This window comes from Lissotriton vulgaris, chromosome 7 (assembly GCF_964263255.1).
Source record: "Lissotriton vulgaris chromosome 7, aLisVul1.2, whole genome shotgun sequence".
In the NCBI taxonomy this organism is placed as follows: domain Eukaryota; kingdom Metazoa; phylum Chordata; class Amphibia; order Caudata; family Salamandridae; genus Lissotriton; species Lissotriton vulgaris.
Genome location: NC_141695.1, coordinates 644,697,055 through 644,718,104, shown reverse-complemented (window position 1 = coordinate 644,718,104; position 21,050 = coordinate 644,697,055). Strand labels below are relative to the sequence as shown.

The 21,050-nt window shown below is 50.4% G+C and overlaps 1 protein-coding gene across 4 annotated transcripts in view; it reads right to left on the bottom strand.

Moving 5' to 3' along the window:
* Positions 1 to 21,050, bottom strand: part of SPAG9 (sperm associated antigen 9) — a 1,654,314-nt gene that overhangs the window by 447,971 nt on the left and 1,185,293 nt on the right. For 3 of the 4 annotated variants that reach the window (XM_086930851.1, XM_086930853.1, XM_086930854.1), the window contains one exon: positions 17,315 to 17,440. In XM_086930851.1, the coding sequence (XP_086786977.1) occupies positions 17,315 to 17,440 (126 nt within the window). The remainder of the gene's footprint in view (positions 1 to 17,314; positions 17,441 to 21,050) is intronic. The other variant, XM_086930852.1, reaches the window with a different exon arrangement.

Here is a 21,050-nt window from a genome sequence, read left to right as displayed (position 1 = left end):
TCCAGGTGCAAATCTCAGGTGGCAACTTGACAGCTTCAAGGTGTTTTGAGGCACAGACGGCTAAGTCCAATTGATGTTGAGATAGGGGAAGACTGGCACCCCTGATCGCCACAAAAGAGCTGCAACCCAACAACATCACCTTGGTGAGCACTTGAGAAGCACAGGTAAGGCCAAAAGGGAGCACAGCGATCTTAAAGTGCTCGTGGCCCACTGTGAACCACAGATAACACCTATGGACAGGCAGAACGTGAATGTTTAAGTATGCATCCTGCAAGTCCAACACTGCATATCCCCGGTACAGAGTAGACAAGACTGGAGTGAGAGCATTTTGAAATTCTCCTTCATTAGAAACAAAAAATTGAGACAGTGCAAATCTAGGATCGGACAAAGGCCTCCGTCCATCTTGTGCACCAGAAAGAAGCTAGAATGGCAACCATGTCCTACTTATGGTGTAGGCACCTTCTCGCACAAGTTACTACTTGTGTAACAATATATCTGTAAGAGACATTAGTTAGTGATAGATTCCTTACCTTAGAATATCCCCAGGCGTCAGCCTGGATGCGGAAAGGTTTGCTAGCAGTACCCCTGCGCGTCAGTAGGTGGCGCCATGCAGCTCCACGTCCATCGCTGGCGTCGTATGCGCCAAGATGATGTCACGGAGACTACTTAGGTGCCACCTATGCGCGCTGACGTCAGTTCTGTGCACGACTTTCCGCGGCAGGAACGGTGAGCCATGCAAGAAACCGACTACTGGTGCCATGAAACTAGGCCCTGAAAGGGGTGTCCTAAACCTTAGTAATCAGTCCGCAGAACAGGGAGGATGGGTGGGCGGTAAATAATCTATCACTAACTAATGTCTCTTACAGATATATCGTTACACAAGTAGTAACATGTGCATCTGAAAGAGACACGTTAGTGATAGATTCCTTACCTTACAATAGATACCCCAGCAATACCAACCCCGGTGGTGGGTCTGCGAATAAGATGACACCAGAAAGTCACGGTGAACAGAACGGCCAAAGAAGACATCTCTCCGGACTTGACTGTCAAGGCAGTAATGCTTGGTAAACGTGTGCAGCGAGCCCCACATAGCTGCCTGACAAATATCCTGCAAGGGCACGCCGCGTCCCAAGGCAGTAGCGGCTGCTGTTGCCCTGGTGGAATGGGCACGCAGCCCCACAGGAGGATCCTTCTTAGCCAGCAAGTAACAGGCCTTGATGCAAAGAACGACCCACCAAGAGATGGTCCGTTTGTGCATGGCCCGACCTTTTTGGTGCCCACGTAGCCAACAAAGAGCTGGTCATCCACCTGGAACTGTAGTGTGCGTTTCAGATAGAAAGAGAGCGCACGATTTGGGTCCAGACGTTGGAGTCTCTCTTCCTCTTTCAAAGGATGCGGAGGTGGGAAGAAGATGGGCAAAGCGATGGTCTGCCCAATGTGGAAGGGCATGACAACCTTAGGCAAGGAAGAAGGACGGGTCCTCAGAACCACCTTGTCCGGATGAACAGAAAGGAAAGGAGCTTTAGAAGAAAGAGCCTGGAGCTCACTCACTCTTCTGGCAGAGATGATAGCTACCAGAAAAGAAGTCTTGAGAGTGAGAAGAAACAAAGGACAGTTATGTTGGGGCTCAAAAGGCATGCACATCAGATAAATCAAGACAAGATTGAAGTCCCATTGAGACATGATGAATGGCACGGGAGGAAATGTGTGCGTAATGCCTTTCAGAAAGTGGTTAACACCTGGAGACTTAAAAAGAGAAGGCTGATCAGGAAGCCGTAGAAAGGCGGAAATGGCCGAAAAATAACCTTTAATAGTGCCCAGAGCAGAGCCCTGCTGGGTCAAACAAAGAAGGAACAGAAGGACTTCAGAAAGAGGGGCAGAAAGGGGATCGACAGACTTTGCTGTGCACCATGCCACAAACTTGCTCCACCTGCAGGCGTATTCCGTGTTCGTGGAGGGATGCCTGGCTGCCAGAATGACATCACAGACTTAGGGAGGAAGATCGAAAGCTGCCAACTGTCACCGCTCAATCTCAATGCATGGAGGTGGAGGCTGGACAGGTTTGGGTGGAGGGCCGTCCCCTGCTGCTGCAACAGAAGATCCTCCTGAAGAGGCAGTCAGATCAGGGAATCGATCACCATGTTGAGTAGCTCAGGATACCAGTATCTTCATGCCCAAACCAGAGTTACAAGAATGACGTGGGCCCGGTCGCGCCGAATCTTCTTCAGTACTCTGGGCAGAAGTACAACAGACTGCAACTCCACTTTCGACGAAAAGCGTCGCCAAGCAGTGCCGCCTTGAAAATTCCAACGTGCAGAATTGATGACATTGTGCTTTGTCTTCGGTGGCGAATAGATCTAACCAAGGCTCTCCCCACTGCTAAAAGAAACCTTGCGCCACGTCCAAGTTCAGATGCCATTTGTGATCTATCATGCACCGGTGGCTGAGTTTGTCTGCCCTGGCGTTCAGAGAACATGCCAGTGCTGAACCACCAAGGTAATGCCTTGATGTTCCAGCCATGTCCAGAGGCGCACAACCTCCTGACATAGGGTACACAACCCCACCCGCCCCGTTTGTTGCAATAACACATGGCGGTGGTGTTGTCTGTGAACACCTGCACTACATATCCCCGAACAGAAGGAAGGAATGGTTTCAGTGCAAGTCGGATCGCCAGAAGTTCCAAAAGGTTGATGTGGAGCCGGGACTCAGCCAGAGACCAGACCATGTGAGAATAGCGGCTCAAACGGCAGGCAGTGTTCACCGACCGCAGCCCTAAGCTGGCCGACGAGAACAACCACTTACCAAACTGTTCCAACTTCTTAAAGTCCTTATCCGGCGGAGCACTCGGTGACGTCGAGGCTTGAATGACTAAACTCTCTGGTGTGGGATGAGTAGTCAGAAAGGCAGGGTCACTCGGTGCCGGTCGATGACGCCTGGCAACGTTTTTATCCACAAGAGCCCTGTGGCCGGGACTGGCCAAGTGCCCAACAAGACTTCAGTGAGGGCATTGTTAAAGGGCAGCAGTGGCTTAGATGAAGTGGAAGCCGACTGGAGCACCTCAGTCAGGCGATTAGTCTTAAGGGTCACTGTGGGGCGATCAAGGTTAAGGAACTCAGCTGCCCGACGGAGCACCACCGAATACGAGGCACCTTCCTCTATAGTGGGCGGGGGAGAGGCAAACCAGGGATCAGAGGAGACGTCAAGGCCGCCAGCCTCCTCTAAATCGTCCACCCAGTCCTACTCACAATCACATTGACGAGCAAGAGGGTCCTCCGACCCGTACCAATCGTCCTCCGCTGCCGGTGCAGTCGGCACAGGCTTCGGCAGGTGGGCAGAAACAGCACCGGTATCAGTGCCGGCCCGGGCCGAGCCTGCGTCGTGTCCCAATTCAGATCCCAGGTGGGGACAAACCCGTCCAGGAACCGGGGCAGAGGCGGACCCAGAAGTATCCACTGGGGCACCGCAAGCAGAGCAGAGGGCGGCGTCTGAGCCGACAGCATGGGACCTCTTGGCGCCGTGGTTGGAGCCAGCGGTGCCGGAGTCACAGGTGGCGTTAGGGCTGGAGCCGCCAGAGGAGTCGCCGGCCCAGCAGGATCCTGACACGGGACCGCGGGGCCCAAAGGCGCACCGGCGGGAGCCCGAGGCCTAAACAGGGAGTCATCAACGAACCCGGGTAAGGCGGGTACTCCACAAGACTCCCAGGCTACGAAGGAGCTGCAGGGGCGGAGCCCCTGTCCCCCTCGTCCGCATCCGAGGACCGACTGGGGGACGTTGGAGAGCAAAAACAATTCTTCAACTTCTTTTTGTGTCATCTCTTACCCGAATCCGAGGGTGAAGACTTGGATCCCGAGGAGCGGTGATGACGGCTCCACGAGCGGTCACAGTAACGACCCCTGGACCTCGAACGGCGCGGGGACGAGTGCCAAACTTCAAGCAACTTCCGGCTCCGCACCCTTAAGGCCTTCGGGGCCATAGCCCTACAGTCCAGACAGGACCTGCAGTCATGGTCAAGCTCCAGGCAGTAGAGACAAACATCGTGAGGGTCCGCCACCGACATATTGCGACAGCAGGTCCCGCAGGACTTAAAACCAGGCATCCCTACTCACACCAGAGAGCACCAACATGAGACAAAAAAAGTCTCCAAACGACAGTAAAAAAATGACTGAGGTACGTGCTCTAACCGGATCTGTGCTTACTGGCGCGGAAAAAGAAAAAATAGACGTCAGCGCGCATGGGTGGCACCTAAGTAGTCTCCGTGACGTCATCTCGACACATATGACGCCAGCGACGGATGCGGAGCTACACGACACCACCTACTGACGCGCAAGGGTACTGCTAGCAAAACTTTACGGATCCAGTCTGATGCCTGGGGATATTCTAAGGTAAGGAATCAATCACTAACGTGTCTCTTTCAGATTATGGCTTTCTTGGCTAAGAGAGCCGTCACTTCCTGGCGGTGCAAAAAAGCATGATCCTCCGTCAGTCTGTTGCAACCAGGTGGCATGGGTGGAGGGGTAGTCTCAAAGGGGAAGGAGTAGCTCCTATTGTCTAAAAGCTAAATACAGAAAATTGCCCTCTGGCAGCACATACTATATAAAACACATCATAACATAAGTATGTCATTTGTTTTTTCCCCTTCCACTATGGGTGGCTAGAATATATCAGGCTGACAGTACAGAACAAAAGCTTAGAATAATTCCAACAAAATATTCTGTAGAGAAATTAAGTCATTAATGAACCTGGGTGGTTTCAATAAACTTTTGCAACACAACCACAAAGGATAACCCCAATTACTACTTTCTAGGATAAGGTTCATATGTAAGACAAAAACTTCTGTCCAACTGGTATTTTTTTTTAGTATTTACTCAAACTAGTTTGTCTACTGGATCAGGAGCTTGCAATTTGTTTAACAATAGAACAAGCACCATCAGTATGACATTGGATAGCAACAATAGTAACACAAGGACAATTGAAAGAACAAAGACATCATGTTTAAAACCCCACCCTGTAGCAGTAAATACAAGCATCATGTATAAACTTCAGGCTATTCCACAGTCCCTAGCCACTTGCCCCATACCCTCCGGTATTTCTTAGGACACCCCCATGCCTCATACATGGGTTTTTCCTGTGCCGCGCACCAGTCCACCCCCCATGCGCCATTTCTTGGAACCTGGTGGTGTGGGAAGCTTCCAGGAGGCGGCTATATCCCGCTTGGCCACAACCATAGCTGTATTGTGAAGTAATTTCTTGTTCCTGGACCCGTCTAGTCCATCCGTAATCCTGGGAAGGGAGGGGCGTGGGTCATGCGGAACCTCCCACCCCAGGACCTCAGTCAGCTCACTTTCGATCTCACCCCAGAACTGATCAAGCCGGGGGCATGCCCACACCATGTGGAAAAAGTCAGCCGGCTCGTGACCACATCTCGTACAAGAGGCAGACGGGGAGAAGCTGGCTCGATGGAGGCGCTTCGGGGTTAAGTAGGCAGCATGTAAATAGTATAATCGGATCAAACTGAGCTTAGTGGACGCAGTGACCATCTTGGGTAGCACGAGGGCATCACACCAATCCTCCTCGTCCAAAGGACCTACCCATTCCTCCCATTGGCCCCTGAGTCGGTCTAAAGAGGTTGGGGTGTTATTGATCAGTGTCCAGTAGATGCGGGAAATACCCCCTTTCCCCATGTCGCCTATAATTTTCTGTGCCTCGGGGGGACTGTACTCAGAGATCCTGGTATCATCCGGTATGTGTATGCGGAGGGCATGCCGTAGTTGAAAGTAATTCTAAAACTCTGATGGGTGTAGGGAGTATCTGGAATGGAGGTCTTTACAAGAGCGCATGTGGCCACTCGCCCACACATCACCGAGCTGAGAGATCCCTATAAGATCCCACGTTCGGAACCCCTGCAACCCACTGACTTCCCTGAGCCATGTACCATGCCATAGAGGTATTTGCTGTGTGAGTCTGTGTGTCCACTGAGTATGTCACAGAGCAGCCCGCCAGGCTAAGAGTGTGGAGCGCGTGACTTCAGGCAAGGTGAATGGGATGGATTCCCCGTATATTAGGGACTTGATTTTGGGCATGCTGAGTTCACATAGTTCAAGCCTAAAGGCCGGGTCAGACCACCCTCTGTTGACCCAGTCATGTACAATCAATAAATGAGTTGGCAAGAAGTATAGGTATAAGTGTGTCATCCCCATTCCCCCGTCAATGATGGGATCCAGCAAGTAGTTAACGCCAGCCGGGCCCTCCTTCCCCACCAGAGGAATTTAGTAGCCATAGTGTCTAGTTCCCGAAACCACGCCTGTGGGAAACAGAAGGGGGTGTTTTGGAGGACGTAAAGAAACCTGGGAAGAATCAGCTTTCTTCACGAGCAGGGTGACATTGAGGGACCATCCCAATTCTGGGAGGAGAGCAACCCAGATCCCAAGATATTTAAAAGACTGACGCTGAAGCGGTATTGTGGACTGCCAGTCGTAGCACTCTCTGGAGAGATGTAAAGGGACCAGGACCAATTTACTAGAGTTTATGCGGAGGCCAGAAGTTTGTCCAAAGGAGCGCAGGATCTGGAGACAACGAGAGCCTGACTGGGTGGGCTTGGTCAAGAAGAGCAGGACATCGTCCGCGTAGAGTACGATCTTGTCCACTTCAGAGTTGGGCCATTTCCATCCCCGAACAAGACTCTTGGACTGGATCAAGGTCGCTAGAGGCTCCATCGCCAAGGCGAAGAGAATGGGTGAGAGTGGGCATCCTTGTCTCGTTCCCCTTTGGATGGGGGAAGGCGTCAAAGAGAAGCCCACTGACCAGAACACGCGCTTGAGGCCGGGTGTACAGGACCCCAACCATGTGACAGAAGTGAGGGCCAAAACCCATCAAGGCTAGTACATCACCCAGGTACGTCCAATCCACAGAGACGAACGCCTTCTCAAAATCGATGCGAAGGAGCGCCAAGTAAGGAGAAAGCACCTGGCGGTGAGGGTCACATGCAGCCTCTGGAGACAGTGTCTGGTGCCTCGCTGGGGCATGAACCCACATTGGTCTGGTTGAACCAATGTGGTAAGGTAGGGCTTCAGAATTGAGGCGTAAAGTTTAACGTCCATATTAATGAGGGAGATGGGACGGTCGTTAGCACAGTGGGGAGATGGTGGTTGTGACTTCGGGAGGACCACAATGGTGGCCATGTCCGTCTCGGGCAGGAAGGAACCTTTATCCAAGGCCACGGCATAGAGGTCAGCGAGGCGAGGCACAAGGGCCTCGTGGTATGCTGCATAGTATTACTGGGGAATGCGTCTGAGCCGAGAGTCTTACCCGACGAGGGAGATTGGACAGTCAAGATCGGCCTGAGCCGCAGAGTCCAGCTGAGGGAGGTGGGCGCCCCCAGCTTCCAGCAATTCGCAGAGCGATCGCCCTGGGGTCCGTGCGGCATAGAGTTGACGGTAAAAGGCGGCAAATGTGCCGGCCATAGCCTCCAGGGATCGTTGTGTCAACCCATCCTGATCCAGTATTTCAGGGATAATGCGGTTCGCTCTGGGGTACGAAGCAAGCTTATGAAGGATTGTTCTGTTTTTATCACCCCAGCCATAAACTCTGGCCACTGACGTTCTCCACAGAAGCTTGGCGGCCTCCAATAAAAGATGTTTAATTTCAGCTAGAATGCGCATGAGGTGCGTTCTTGAGCTTCCTCCCCTTCAACGGAGGGGGATTGCTCAAGACGTAGTGCTTGTGCCTCCAGCGAAGTGATTTGCAGCAGGTGGGCCCGCCGCTGACGTTGGATGTGGCCTTTGGCAAATCCACGAATAGTGGCCTTACCCGCCTCCCACAGAGTGCCCAGAGAGAGAACCGATCCCGCATTAGTGACGAAATATTGCTTCAGTTCCAATCCCACCGTCTTCTTAAATTCCTTGTCCTGAAGGAACCAAACGTTCAAACGCCACACTGGGCGGGAGTAAGGGAGAGGAGTCCCTGTACTGAGGAGCAGTGGGGAGTGGTCGGAGATACCTCTCGGGATTATTCGTACCCCTGGGATCGTGGTGCAGTCAGTATATGGGATGAAAATTGCATCTATGCGCGCCTGCATGTGATGTGCAGCAGAGGTATGCGTGTGTTTAATGTGTGGGTGCCAGATTCGCCATGCAGCTTTGTTAATTGCTTCGCTTGCGCCAGCCTGGAGGCTGATGGAGGACCGGTTGTGTTGAGGAGCAGGGTGGGGCGGAGACCACATTAAAATCGCCCGATAACATTGGACCCCAGGAGAAGGGTGGGCAGCAGAGCAGTGGATTGTTTTAGAATCGTGGCAAGCATCGAGGGGGTGAGTACAATGACACAAAATTAAGGGGAATACCCCCCAGTTTACCACAAATGATCACGAACGTGCCCTGCAGGTCATGTATGACTTGCGAAAGCACAAAGGGAAGGATGCGCCTCAGTATCATGGCTACGCCACGGGAACCTCGAGTGAAGCCTGAGTGCCAGACCCTATCGTAGCCGTATCGTGCTAGGAAGGAGCAGTGATTACCCATCTGGTGTGTCTCCTGAAGCAGTAGCACTCCTATGTCGAGGCATTGTGCGTACCGCAGAATGGCCGTTCGTTTATGATGGTCTAATAGGCCAATAACATTCCAGGATAAAATATATAGGGTTGCCTTTGGAGATGGTATGTCAGTCATGGGGGCTGGAGATCAGTGCAATGACTCATCGGACCTTGGAGAGCAACGGCAAATCTGGAGCAGGCGTGAAAGCGCGCTGTTGGGATTGACCATGTGTGTTGGGCCACAGGGAAGTGGATCCGAGTGTCGTGTGGGTGTTGGTGTAATAAAACAACAAAAAACAGAATAAAACTTCGTGAGCAAACATTCCCAATCCCCTCCCCCTCCCTTCCCCCCACATTATACTTCGAGAACAGAAGCATCTGTCGACCCCCCTAAAACCAGAAAAGCAAACTAAAACGCTCGGGTTGAGAAGCGTGGAAAGACTCCTCCATATGAGCGGATATACAGTGTCTCTGCAGGTAGACGAAGACTCAGAGAAAACAGTCTGCCAGAACCCCAGATCATCCAGAGGTCAAGGCATGTCCTCGGAGTGCCAACCACTTCGGGAATCAGTCATCGGCACTTCAGATGGTCGGGCTACGTGAAAGGTCATTGTCTGTTTCCAGAAGGTCTCGCCGAGCCGAAGGTGGAGGGTCCACCAGTGGGCCATCAGAAGCTTGGATTTTGAGACGAGGAGGGGAGGAGCTGGAGGAACTTCGCAGTTTGTGAGCCGGAGGTGGAATGCGGTGTTGCGAGAGGGGCCGCTCCTCTGTTAGCCAAGTCCAGGCCGCTTGGGGGGAGTCAAAGAAGTGAGTAGCATTTTGGAAGATGACCCGTAGGCGTGTCGGGAATTGCAATTAGTATTGGAGGCCTAGGGATTTAAACTTCTTCTTGACCTCAAATCAGGATCGACGATGGTCCCGCACTTCCTTGATATAGTCCGGGAATATCATTATGGTATGGTTTTGAAACTTCAATGGACCGTGGGAACATGCTTCACGTAAGTTGGCCATCTCGGTCTTTGAAGTTGAGGATCTTCAGGATAAAAGGGCGAGGATTGGCCCCGGTCGGCGGTTTTGGAGCAAGAGATCGATGTGCCCTCTCTACCACAAACCAGGCAGAAAGAGAGACTTTCGGCATCCAGGAGGAAAACCAAGCCTCTACGAAGGCAGCCGCCTGATTCTTACCAACCTCTTCCGAGAACCCCACCAGTTGAAGGTTGTTGCGACGCGCGGCGTTTTCGCGTCTTTGGGGTGCCGGTGGAGTTCTCTGGTGTGCGAGCTCAGGCTAGCCACTTGGTCTTTAAGCTAGCAAATATCGTCCTCCGCCGTCGAAATTCGGGATTCGGCTTCAGTTATGCGAGCCGTGGCGTTAAGGAGATCCTGCCGAAGGAGAGACACATCCACCTTGGCCTCCCCTATCTTCCCCTCCAATGAAGCCTGCGAAGAGCTGATGACCTGCAGAATAGTCTCCAGGTCTGTGCCCAGGGTAGAGGGAACACCATCTGCTGGCCCCGGTGGATCAGGCCCCTGGGTGGTGAAGCGTTCCATTTTGATTTGTGTGGGGGCAGTTGTGGACATGGGGACCTTGCCTCTTCCCATGACCTACAGCCAGATAGTCCGCGAGGCTACGGGAACTGGAGTAGGGAAAACGTAATTTCAGCTAAGGGCTCAGATGTGGGAGCGTGAATCAGCCAGGCCGACCACTGTGGCAGGGAGCTCACTATCAGTCAGAGGGTGGACAAGGGGTAGTTCAGACCCTCCCGATGCCGCACACTGCTGCACCCCAATGATGTTGGTGGGGAAAGGGGGAGATCAACATTGTAGGCCTCTCAGCAGGCACTCCTCCGGTTGGTCGTCATCCAGAGAGGGGTGTAGGCCGGGTATGGCAGGATAAAACCTTGTAGCTTGGACGGTGACGAACCATGAGCACCCCGAACCCAGAGACAGGGACCCGCTCCACAACCCCTTTCAGCAGGACGGCAATTGCCAGGTCGGTGGGAGGGCTGTGGCTCACCGGAGCAGGTCCATCAGAGGTACGCACTCTGGCTGAAGGCACGGCAGCAGCAAGTCCCTGGACCTTCCTTCAGTCCGGTTGCTCCCCCACGCTCCAGCTGACCTGCACGCTGGTATCGTTTTGATCTCCTGCCTCCTTTCAGTTTCTAGCGCTGCATTGAATCCTTTTATTTATTCAGTTTCTAGCGCTGCATTGAATCCTTTATTTATTCAGTTTCTAGCGCTGCATTGAATCCTTTATTTATTCAGTTTCTAGCGCTGCATTGAATCCTTTATTTATTCAGTTTCTAGCGCTGCATTGAATCCTTTATTTATTTAATTGATAGCGCTACACGGTCGCTTTATAGCGCTGCACTATCGATTTTATTTACTAAATTGCGCTGCACTGTCGCTTTATTTATTTAATTAGGAGCGCGACGTCGCTGAAGCAGTAACTCTGATCTTGGCTACTATATCGCTGGTTTGTGCGTGTAAGGCTCTTTTCCCTAAAACACGCTGTGCATTTGCTGCCCCTGGCTGTGCTCGCCTTTGACCCTCCATTTTGTGTTGTTGTTTTTCCCCTGGTCCGCCCCTCCTCCCGCCACCGCCTCCCAGCTGCTGCCCCTCCCACGCTCCGCCCCCTCCACCATCCACTTATGACCAATGACCTAACGCGCAGCGTCCACGCACAGCGATCGCGCCCCAGTCGCGCCGAAGGTGCGCCAAAGGTAAGCCCGTCTACGCCCGTCCGCGCCTGGACCGCGCCCAGCGCCAGAGCCCCTGGTCCTCGTAATGTCCACCCCTCCCGCATTACTTACGATGCCACCACCCTCCTAGCCCTTAACCCCGGCCGTTCCCCCAACTGCGTCCTAGCCGCTCCCGGACACACCCATGGACCCTTTTCCTGCAACTCCTGCAAGTTCGACGGCACCAAGAACAACTCCTCATCTACGAACACACAACAGATATCCGACCCCAACCACCTACAATGCATCCTGCTCAACACCCGCTCGGTCCACAGGCACGCCATTGACCTCTGGAATCTACTAGACACCATCTCTCCGGACGTCGCCTTTCTAACAGAAACATGGATGAACGCCACATCTGCCCCAGACATCACCATTGCCATCCCGGAAGGCTATAAGATCATTCGCAAGGACCGTACCGGCCACACAGGAGGAGGCATCGCGATCGTCCATAAGAAATCCATCCGCATCTCAACCAGCTCAGACGTCAATCTCGCCAACTCTGAACACCTTCACTTCCAGATCCACATCGACCCCAAGACCACACTCAGAGGCACCCTCCTTTACAGGCCACCAGGACCCCGCGCACAATTTAGTGAAGACATCACGGACTTCATCACTCCACACGCGCTCCCCTCCGAGGATTACATCCTTTTGGGAGACCTCAACTTTCACCTTGAAAAGAACAACGACCGCAACACCACCACCCTTTTGGACAACCTCGCCAACCTCGGACTTAAACAACTTGTCACTACCCCCACCCACATCGCAGGTCACACACTCGACCCCATCTTCACCTCCAGCAAACATGTCTCCTTCAGCCACACCACAGCTCTCCTTTGGACTGACCACAGCTGCGTTCACTTTACCTACAACAAGCCCACATCCAACAACCACCCCCAACCCACTCTGCAAAGAAACTGGAACAAAATCACCATCGACCAGATCTCCTCATCGCTTCTTCAAAACCCCCCAGCCCACTCCTCAAACCCAGACCAAGCAGCCACCAACCTCACCCAATGGTTATCCAACAGCGCTGACATCCTAGCACCACTGAAAAAACGACAAATCAAACTAGGCAGCAAGAAGGCCTCCTGGTTCAACGATGATCTTAAGAAATCCAAGAAACTCTGTCGCTCCCTTGAGAAGGCCTGGAAAAAAGACCCAACCACCAGCACCAAGGACGCCTTCAAAAACGCCACCCGCATACACCACCAACTGATCCGGAATGCCAAGAAAGCCGCTTTCAAGGACCGACTAGATAACAACGCCCACAACAGCAAGGAATTATTCAACATCGTCAAGGAATTTACCAACCCCTCAGCCAACTCCAACGACATCACCCCCTCTCAAGCCCTCTGCGACTCCCTAGCCTCATTCTTCCACAACAAAATTGCAGACATCCACAACAGCTTCGACAACCGACCCAAAGACCAACCCACCCAACCCCCCGCAGGACCCCCACCCCCCCCTGAACATCCTCAATGACTGGAAGCCAATCTCCACTGAGGACACCATCCGTCTGATGAACTCCATCCACTCAGGATCCCCCACAGACCCATGCCCTCACCACATCTTTAACAAAGCAGACTCCATCATAGCACCGCACCTCCGAGACGTCATCAACTGCTCCCTCAACTCCGCAACCTTCCCGGAAAGCTGGAAACATGCCGAACTCAGCGCCCTCCTGAAAAAACCCACAGCTGACCCCACCGAACTCAAAAACTACCGCCCTATCTCACTCCTTCCTTTCCCGGCCAAAGTCATCGAGAAAGCGGTCAACAACCAGCTCGCCGCATTCCTCGAAACCAACAAATCCCTCGACCCCTCACAATCCGGCTTCCGAGCCAAGCACAGCACTGAAACCGCCCTCATCGCAGCAACAGACGACATTCGAACTCTAATGGACAATGGAGACACTGTCGCCCTCATCCTTCTCGACCTCTCCGCTGCCTTCGACACGGTCTGCCATAGCACTCTTTTACAACGCCTCAGAAACGTCGGAATCCAAGGAAAAGCACTGGAATGGATCACCTCGTTCCTCACCGGAAGAACCCAGAGAGTCCGCCTTCCACCATTCAAGTCAGAGGCCACTGAAGTCATCTGCGGCGTCCCACAAGGATCTTCACTCAGCCCCACCCTCTTCAACGTATACATGAGCCCCCTCGCGGTCATCGCACGCCAACACAACCTCAACATCATCTCCTACGCCGACGACACTCAACTGATCATATCACTCACCAGAGACCCTAACACTGCCAAAACCAACCTGCATGAAGGAATGAAAGAAGTAGCAGAATGGATGAAGCACAGCCGTCTGAAACTGAACTCAGACAAAACAGAAGGCCTCATCTTAGGCACCTCCCCCTCCGCCTGGGATGACTCTTGGTGGCCAGAGGCCCTTGGAAAAGCACCCATCCCGACGGACCACGCACGGAACCTGGGCGTCATCCTTGATTCCTCACTCTCGATGAACAGACAAGTCAACGCCGTTTCTTCATCTTGCTTCAACATTCTTCGCATGCTCAAAAAAACATTTCGCTGGATCCCCACCGAAACTAGAAAAACAGTCACACACGCTCTGGTCACGAGCCGACTGGACTAAGGAAACACCCTCTACGCCGGTACCACTGCAAAACTCCAGAAAAAACTCCAACGCATCCAGAACGCTTTAGCCAGGCTCATATTAGACATCCCGCGTAAAGAACACATCTCTGGTCACCTGAAAAACCTCCACTGGCTCCCCGTCAATAAGAGGATTACTTTCCGGCTCCTTACCCACGCACACAAAGCACTCTACGAAATCGGACCTGAATGCCTCAACACACGACTGTCCTTCTACTCCCCCCCCCCCGCCAGCTACGATCCTCCAACAAAACCCTTGCCACTGTACCTCGCATCAACAAAACCACCATGGGAGGTAGATCCTTCTCCTACCTGGCAGCTAAAACCTGGAACTCACTTCCCACTCACCTTCGCCTTACTCAGAACCACCTAGCATTCAGAAAGCAACTTAAAGCGTGGTTATTTGACAAGTAATTCCCCATCCTTCTTCAAGCGCCTTGAGACCCTCTGGGTATGTAGCGCGCTATATAAATTTATTGACTTGACTTGACTTGACTCGACTCCGCTGAGCGGGACCAGGTATGGCGCCTCAGGCCACCATAGCACCTTGAAGGACTCGGGGGAGGATTGGGGGGGGCATCCTCTGGAAGGCCCAGACTCGACCTCCTGGCCCGCCGCCCGGTAAGGCAGCCGATCCCCCAGCCCACTCCCCGGAGCAGTCTTTGCGCGTGGGTCTCAGCCAACCGCTACCAGCGAGACGGGGCCCAGGAGAGGCAAGAGGCGGCCCTAGGATCTGCGTACGCCGCCAGGCGCAGGAGACTGCCCAACTCCAGGGGTGGTGGATGCCCGGACAGATTCCAGCAAGGTGGGACACCCCTCAGATGGGGGCGGCGTGAGGGAAAAGGGGTGCCCGCTGCCCGACCCCGCCCAGCCGGTGGGCTTCCCAGACACGATTCCAGGAAGGCAGGAGGCAGCAAAGATAGGGTGGCCACAGCCTCTGAAATACGGGCTAGCGCTGCAAGGGTGGAAGAGGGGGGCCCCACGAGGGCCGGACACCAGTCCCGCTCACCCTCCGCCACCCGATGTGGTAGCCGCCACACCAAGGGCCCCACCAGACCACAGCTGCCCCTCTGTCGGCCCCCCGGGCGACCCCAAGGCCAAAGTCGAGCAGAGGCATCAGCCGCCACCAGCGAGACTGAGCCCAGGAGAGGCAATATGCAGACCAAGGATCTGTGGAGGTCGCTGGGCGCAGGAGACCGCCCACCTCCAGGGGGCGCCAGCCAGCAGGATGGGATACCCCCTTGGATGGGGGCGATGTAAAGGAAAAGGGGCGCCCGCTGCTTGATCTGCGCTGCCAATGGGCTCCCCAGTCGTGCCTCCAGGAAGGAAAAAGGCGGCAAAGAGAGGGTGGCCATGGAATCTGAGAGCCAGGCTGCTGCCGCAAGGGTGGAAGAGAGGGGGCCCCTTGAGGGCCGGACACTTGTCCCGCTCACCCTCCGCGACCCGATGTGGTAGCCGCCACACCGAGGGCCCCCACCAGTCCGCAGCCGCTCCCTAGAGGCCAATGCTGATCAGGGGCGACAGCGCCCGTCCCACCCCCTGTGAGGATGCGGGGGACCCGGGAGCGCCCCAGTGGCCGTCATGCCTGGATCGTTGGCTGAGTTGCCGGTCCCACGGGCCAGAACACCAGGTGCTACCTTTCCACCCCAAGGAGAACGGGGGAGCTACACGGTCAGCCGACCACATGACAGGGGCCGAAGAACTTCTGGAGGCCAGGAGGCCAAAGCCGGCCTGGGGGGGAACAGCGACACAAGGTGATGTCTGCAGGGCCAGGGCACCAGGCCTGTCTGTACGGCGCGATGAAGGCCGCCATCTTACATCTCGGGGCCTGGAGAATCGAAAGTCAGCAGGATGCTCCAGGAGGCCGATAAGAGCCACAGACAGCTCCGGACGATGCCCTGTGCCCCCGGAGTCAGGGCAGGCAGGTAAGAGCGGTTGATGTTAGTCAGAGAACAGAGGATGCGAGGTGGATGACGGAGGGGTCCAGGAGCTGAGTGCGACCGCCATCTTGACGCCTCAGGCCATGCCCCCAGGAGCTTGCAATTTTACAATCACTTATCAGTCTCCCTGATAGTAGTCAGATCCTAAACTGGCCTGAAAAGTTAGACAGCAGTAGCCAGATATCAGCACCTCATTGAGAGAACCTTTCCAATTTAGTTTTTACTCTGGATTGTACCTTGCTTGACATTCCAGCAATTACTATCAGATACAAACATACCTTTTCGAATAATTTATATTGAGTGTGCACATTCTATATGAATATATTTAAAATAATGCCGCAATCTGCGCACCCTGAAAGAGCCTATAGATGGATACATGCTGGATCAGTTGGACTTGAACGAATCCCATTACTCATAACTACAAAGCATTTCCAGTGTGCCTTAGTTGTTAAGCGTGAGGTACTTCATTCAAGTCCAACGCATCCAGTATGCATCCATCCACATTTATTAACATATTTAAGACGTGGCCACAATAAGGAATGCTGAGAAGTGTTTTTTGCGAATTTACAAGCACCTGATTCAGTAGACAAATTAAGGATTATTACAGCTGATCCTGAGGAAGGTGGTGAGAAAGAAATATAAACTGGAACATGCGTTGAACATTTTTCTGCATAGTTCATTGGCGATGACCCAGTATTGAGGACTACAATTACAAAATGCAGTCTTCCTGCTTGGGTTGTAATGGGATTCTGGGGTCGCATTTGACTTTTATAAGAGAGTGTGAGAAGTATGACTGATGTGTTTGTATGAGATTAGCAGACAACAAACAAATGAATAATGAAAAAAATATATACTTATATGAAATAAAAAATTATATATTTGTAATTTGTGTTAGTATGGATCATTGATAGATTAGTTCCTAGTATTTGAAATCCCGGTGGAGCAGACATTTTTGTAATTTATTTTAAATAAGCTTCCCATACAACTTCGACAATGCTCCGATTACCTTTGCTTTAGAAAGCGTCTCAAAACCTTTCTTTTCTAACCACTGTTCTTTCAGCTTAGCCTGCCGTGTCCTTTGCGCCGAGATACCCCTCCAGGGGTGATTCAAGCGCATTATAAAACCTATAAATAAACCCTTTGCACACAGAAAACATCTGCTGGCAGGAAAACAGAGAGAAGGCATAGGAATGCACATGTAAAACATTTACCAAGAAGTCAATGATTCTCTAAGCTGAGAAGTAAGAAAAGTGTACCAATCTGTGGAGAGGCAAACACAGGAGTTATTCACTGCAACATATATTTAAACAAGTAAAAGTTTATTAGTGGATTTTGCGCTAAATTCCACGACATATCTGCACTTCATGGACAACAAAATTAAAATGAGCGCCAATAATGATCACATTTAACGTATGGTTGTGCTTTTTCATGACCTTGATACTGAAAGAACTAACTACTAGGAGGAATTAAAGTATTTTTCTCACCATCCATTCTGTGTTCCAAGCCACATTGTAGGCAACACACTGCTCATTTTCTGTGCTTCCTCTCCGACTATTTCTTGATCATTGGGCAATATCGCTACTCCATCTTTATATACATTTGAATCACTGCTGGTTAGAAAAATAAATTCATTAGTACTCCTACAAAAGCTAATGAAATTCAGAGTAACAAAACTTCTAAGGATTGGTATATATTTCTATTTGCATCATAGCGTAGTTTGACTTGATATTGTCAAAGCAGTCTCTGAAGGTAAGCGGTTATCCCAAATTTGAGTTGCACATTATTTATTTAGGTATTCTATATAGTGCAAAATGTGTTGGCCTAAAACTTTGAGGCAGTTTTATTCCGAGTCACAAACGCCTGCCAAAACTCCTGTACTGAATGATGGTAGACAGGGTATTTGCATTGAAGTCAATAATTGTAACAGACTTTGGGTCCTGAGGGTGCTCGTGTTTGGAACCAAGTCTGTTTATGTAGGGGCACAGTCCCAGAATTACCATAATATGGGTGTTAAGGGTACAATAACTCAAAAGAAGACTGGATTGCTTTCTCATCTTAGGCTGGGGGCAATTTTAGAGTTATTACTGTGCATTGATTGTTCTGCTTCACTGTCATGATGTTACATCTGAATTGGATCATGTTTGCCCTCCAAAATAGAGTTTATGTCCATGAGTATACATGTAGCAGCAACCTCTACATATAGACCAAGTCATGCCAGGTATCCCAAAGGTACAGAAGACTGTGCACAGTATATTAAGGTGGTGGAGTTTTTTAAGGGCTTCAGTGATGTGAATGCGTTTACTGTGTACATAAATTATAAAAAGCAGAACTTTAATTTAGCGGAACCTAAATATGAATGAGAACTTCTATTTTTAGAATTGAAACTGATATGCAGGACTTTTTTTGGTGCTCCTCAAATGTGATTCAGTCTCCAACAAAAGGACCTCTGTTCCGGGCTTTGCAACATCTGGGAAAAGTTGGTGAATACCGCAGACATCCACAGAAGTGGATAAATTACAATTTATGTCTTACACAAATTCAGAGATCTTAGAGAGATTTGTAAAGTACTGAAGATTTCCGCTCTACCTACATTGCTAGTGACATCAAGGATGAAGAGCCATTACGAATAGAAAAAATGAATATTCTGAGCAAAAGAGGAATAACAGCAACAATCTGCCACACAGGCTGACGTTTAGCAAGAACGTTGACCAGTCAGAGAAGCTCAAGGTTTTGCTTTCACTAGAGCGTCAGAATCCTCTACACTTCCACTTATTACTTTGAATGAATAGCACAAGCACATTCTGAGGATAGAGGTTTAAATTCGGGGCCTATAATTATCTGCATGAGGTCAGTCTTCAGAGGCGGCAGGCTCTCCAGTCCTTAATAAAAATGAGGACATCACGTACATGTAGGGGATATCCATTACATACAAGCTTAAAACAAATGGAAGATACTTCAAGTAGGGGTTAACAAATGCTAAGTTTATCGCCACCTAAAGTATTGCAGGTGAAGGACCCCTCAATTCTCTAGATTTGGGAACTGTTAAATGAAAGGAATGCCACAATGAGGTATACTCTGGAGTAAATTACACCCAGAAAAGTCAACAGCAGGAGAAATTATACAAGATACATATATTTTTTTTACAAAGCTAGCCCCACTTAAAGCTCGATTTGGGACCTATTTGAAAAGAGTGATCATTTCTGATTTGGGAATGAAAATCACAACGTAAGTGCATGGTATGATCAGTAGCAAGGGGTGCTCGATCTAGCCCCTACTTTCATTTCGGTAATGGTCAGCCCAAAACATTATGGGTAAAAGTGGCATTTGGTTCTTCAGCCAGGAAAAGACTAAGGTCTTCCTACATCAAGCTATTTCATAGCTTTTGATAATGATAATGATAATGATATTTATAAAGCGCACAAATACCAAAAATGGTGTCTCTGCGCTTTTGGCAATGATGCCATTCTGTTTTTACACCTCATGGCAATACGGATATATAATTTGCTTCTATCATCAATGAACCATGACCAGATGGGTTATGTCTAACGGACACACCATGGAGAATGCAAATAAGTCCTACAACTGACTGCCATGGTTAAAGATAATTAAAAAATGTTCTACTGAATTAGCTGGCCTGAGGCCTAGAATAGTGTTTACCAAACTGTGGGGCACGACCCACTGGTGGGTCGCGGGTCACGCAAGTCCAAGCAATAAAATAAGAATCCTTTATATTCTGAATTTATCTGATCACATTTGCTGCGCTGCAAAGACAGAAGTCAAATGTCAGGCTAGGTCTTTTGAAAAATTGCTGCTTATATTTTTTAAACCTGGCGTTTACAAACTCCTCTTACTTAGCAGTTAAAGAAAGAAAAGTAAAGTGAATTATGAGCCCATCTTGTTCGAGCACAGGCAGTGTAAAAGTAAAGGCTGGATGATGCCACTTGATATAACATTACAAAATGTGCATACCTGTAAATACACTGTACATAATCAGCAACTAGGAAAGCACAAGTATTGGCATAGCCAAAATGTCTCGCCTTTGGGACCTTATAAGTGTTTAGCCATGCAACAGTTGATGTTGTTGCACCAAGTATATTGTGCTAGGTAACTAAACACTTAAAAGGTCCCAAAGGTGAGACCTATTGGCTATGCAGATGCTTGTTTAATGTTTCACAGTCTTGTATTTGGCTATGTTCAGAAATCAAAATTGTATTTTATTAAATTAAAGCAGTTTCTATAAACTATATATTTTTTAAGAAATTGGCACACAAGGATTTTAGAATAAAGCCTGAAGGGTAAGATTAATTTTAAACAAATAGCTTTAATAACAAGGCTGTGGCGCAGTCATGAGAGTTTTGCAATCTTAAAGTGCTTGTGAAAGCTTGTTTGGGGTAAAAACATTTTTTACTCTTTTCCTTTAAAATGGAAATATGTATTTAATGAATGCGTTCTTTCAGGGTGTATTGATTTCCAATATCCAATTTTGAAAGGGTTGTGTTCATAAAAGTGTACATTGTGTCGACGTTGGAAGCATGACCTGCAGAGTCAGCCATACTTTGAAGTAAAGTTCACCTGCAGGTTAGAAGTACATATCCGGATGGGGCGCGCAGCCCACTGAGCTATCTTGGCAGCCAACTAAGACTAGGCACTTTAAAAGCAGAGAGATGTTAGTGGATCAGCCGTCTTACTGCCCCAGTAAGTATTGTCTTGACGCACAAGTTACTACTTGTGTAACGATATATCTGTAAGAGACATTAGTTAGTGATAGATTCCTTACCTTAGAATATCCCCAGGCGTCAGACTGGATCCGGAAATTTTTGCGTAGCAATACCCCTGTGCGTCGGTAGGCGTCGTCCACGGCTCCGCGTCCGTCGTCGGAGTCGTTAGCGCCGGAATGACGTTGTCGCAGTACATAGATGCCGCCCATGCACGCTGACGTCAGTTCTGATACACAGCTTTTCCGTGCCAGATATGCAGAGCCATGATAGAACCAACACTGGTGCCATGAAACTAGGGCCCTGAAAGGGGATTACCTTAATCCTAGATATCGGTTCGCAGAACGGGGAGGATGGGTGGGTCGTTAAGGAATCTATCACTAACTAATGTCTCTTACAGATATATCGTTACACAAGTAGCAACTTGTGCATCTGAAAGAGACACGTTAGTGATAGATTCCTTACCTTAGAATAGATACCCCAGCAATACCAACCCCGGTGGTGG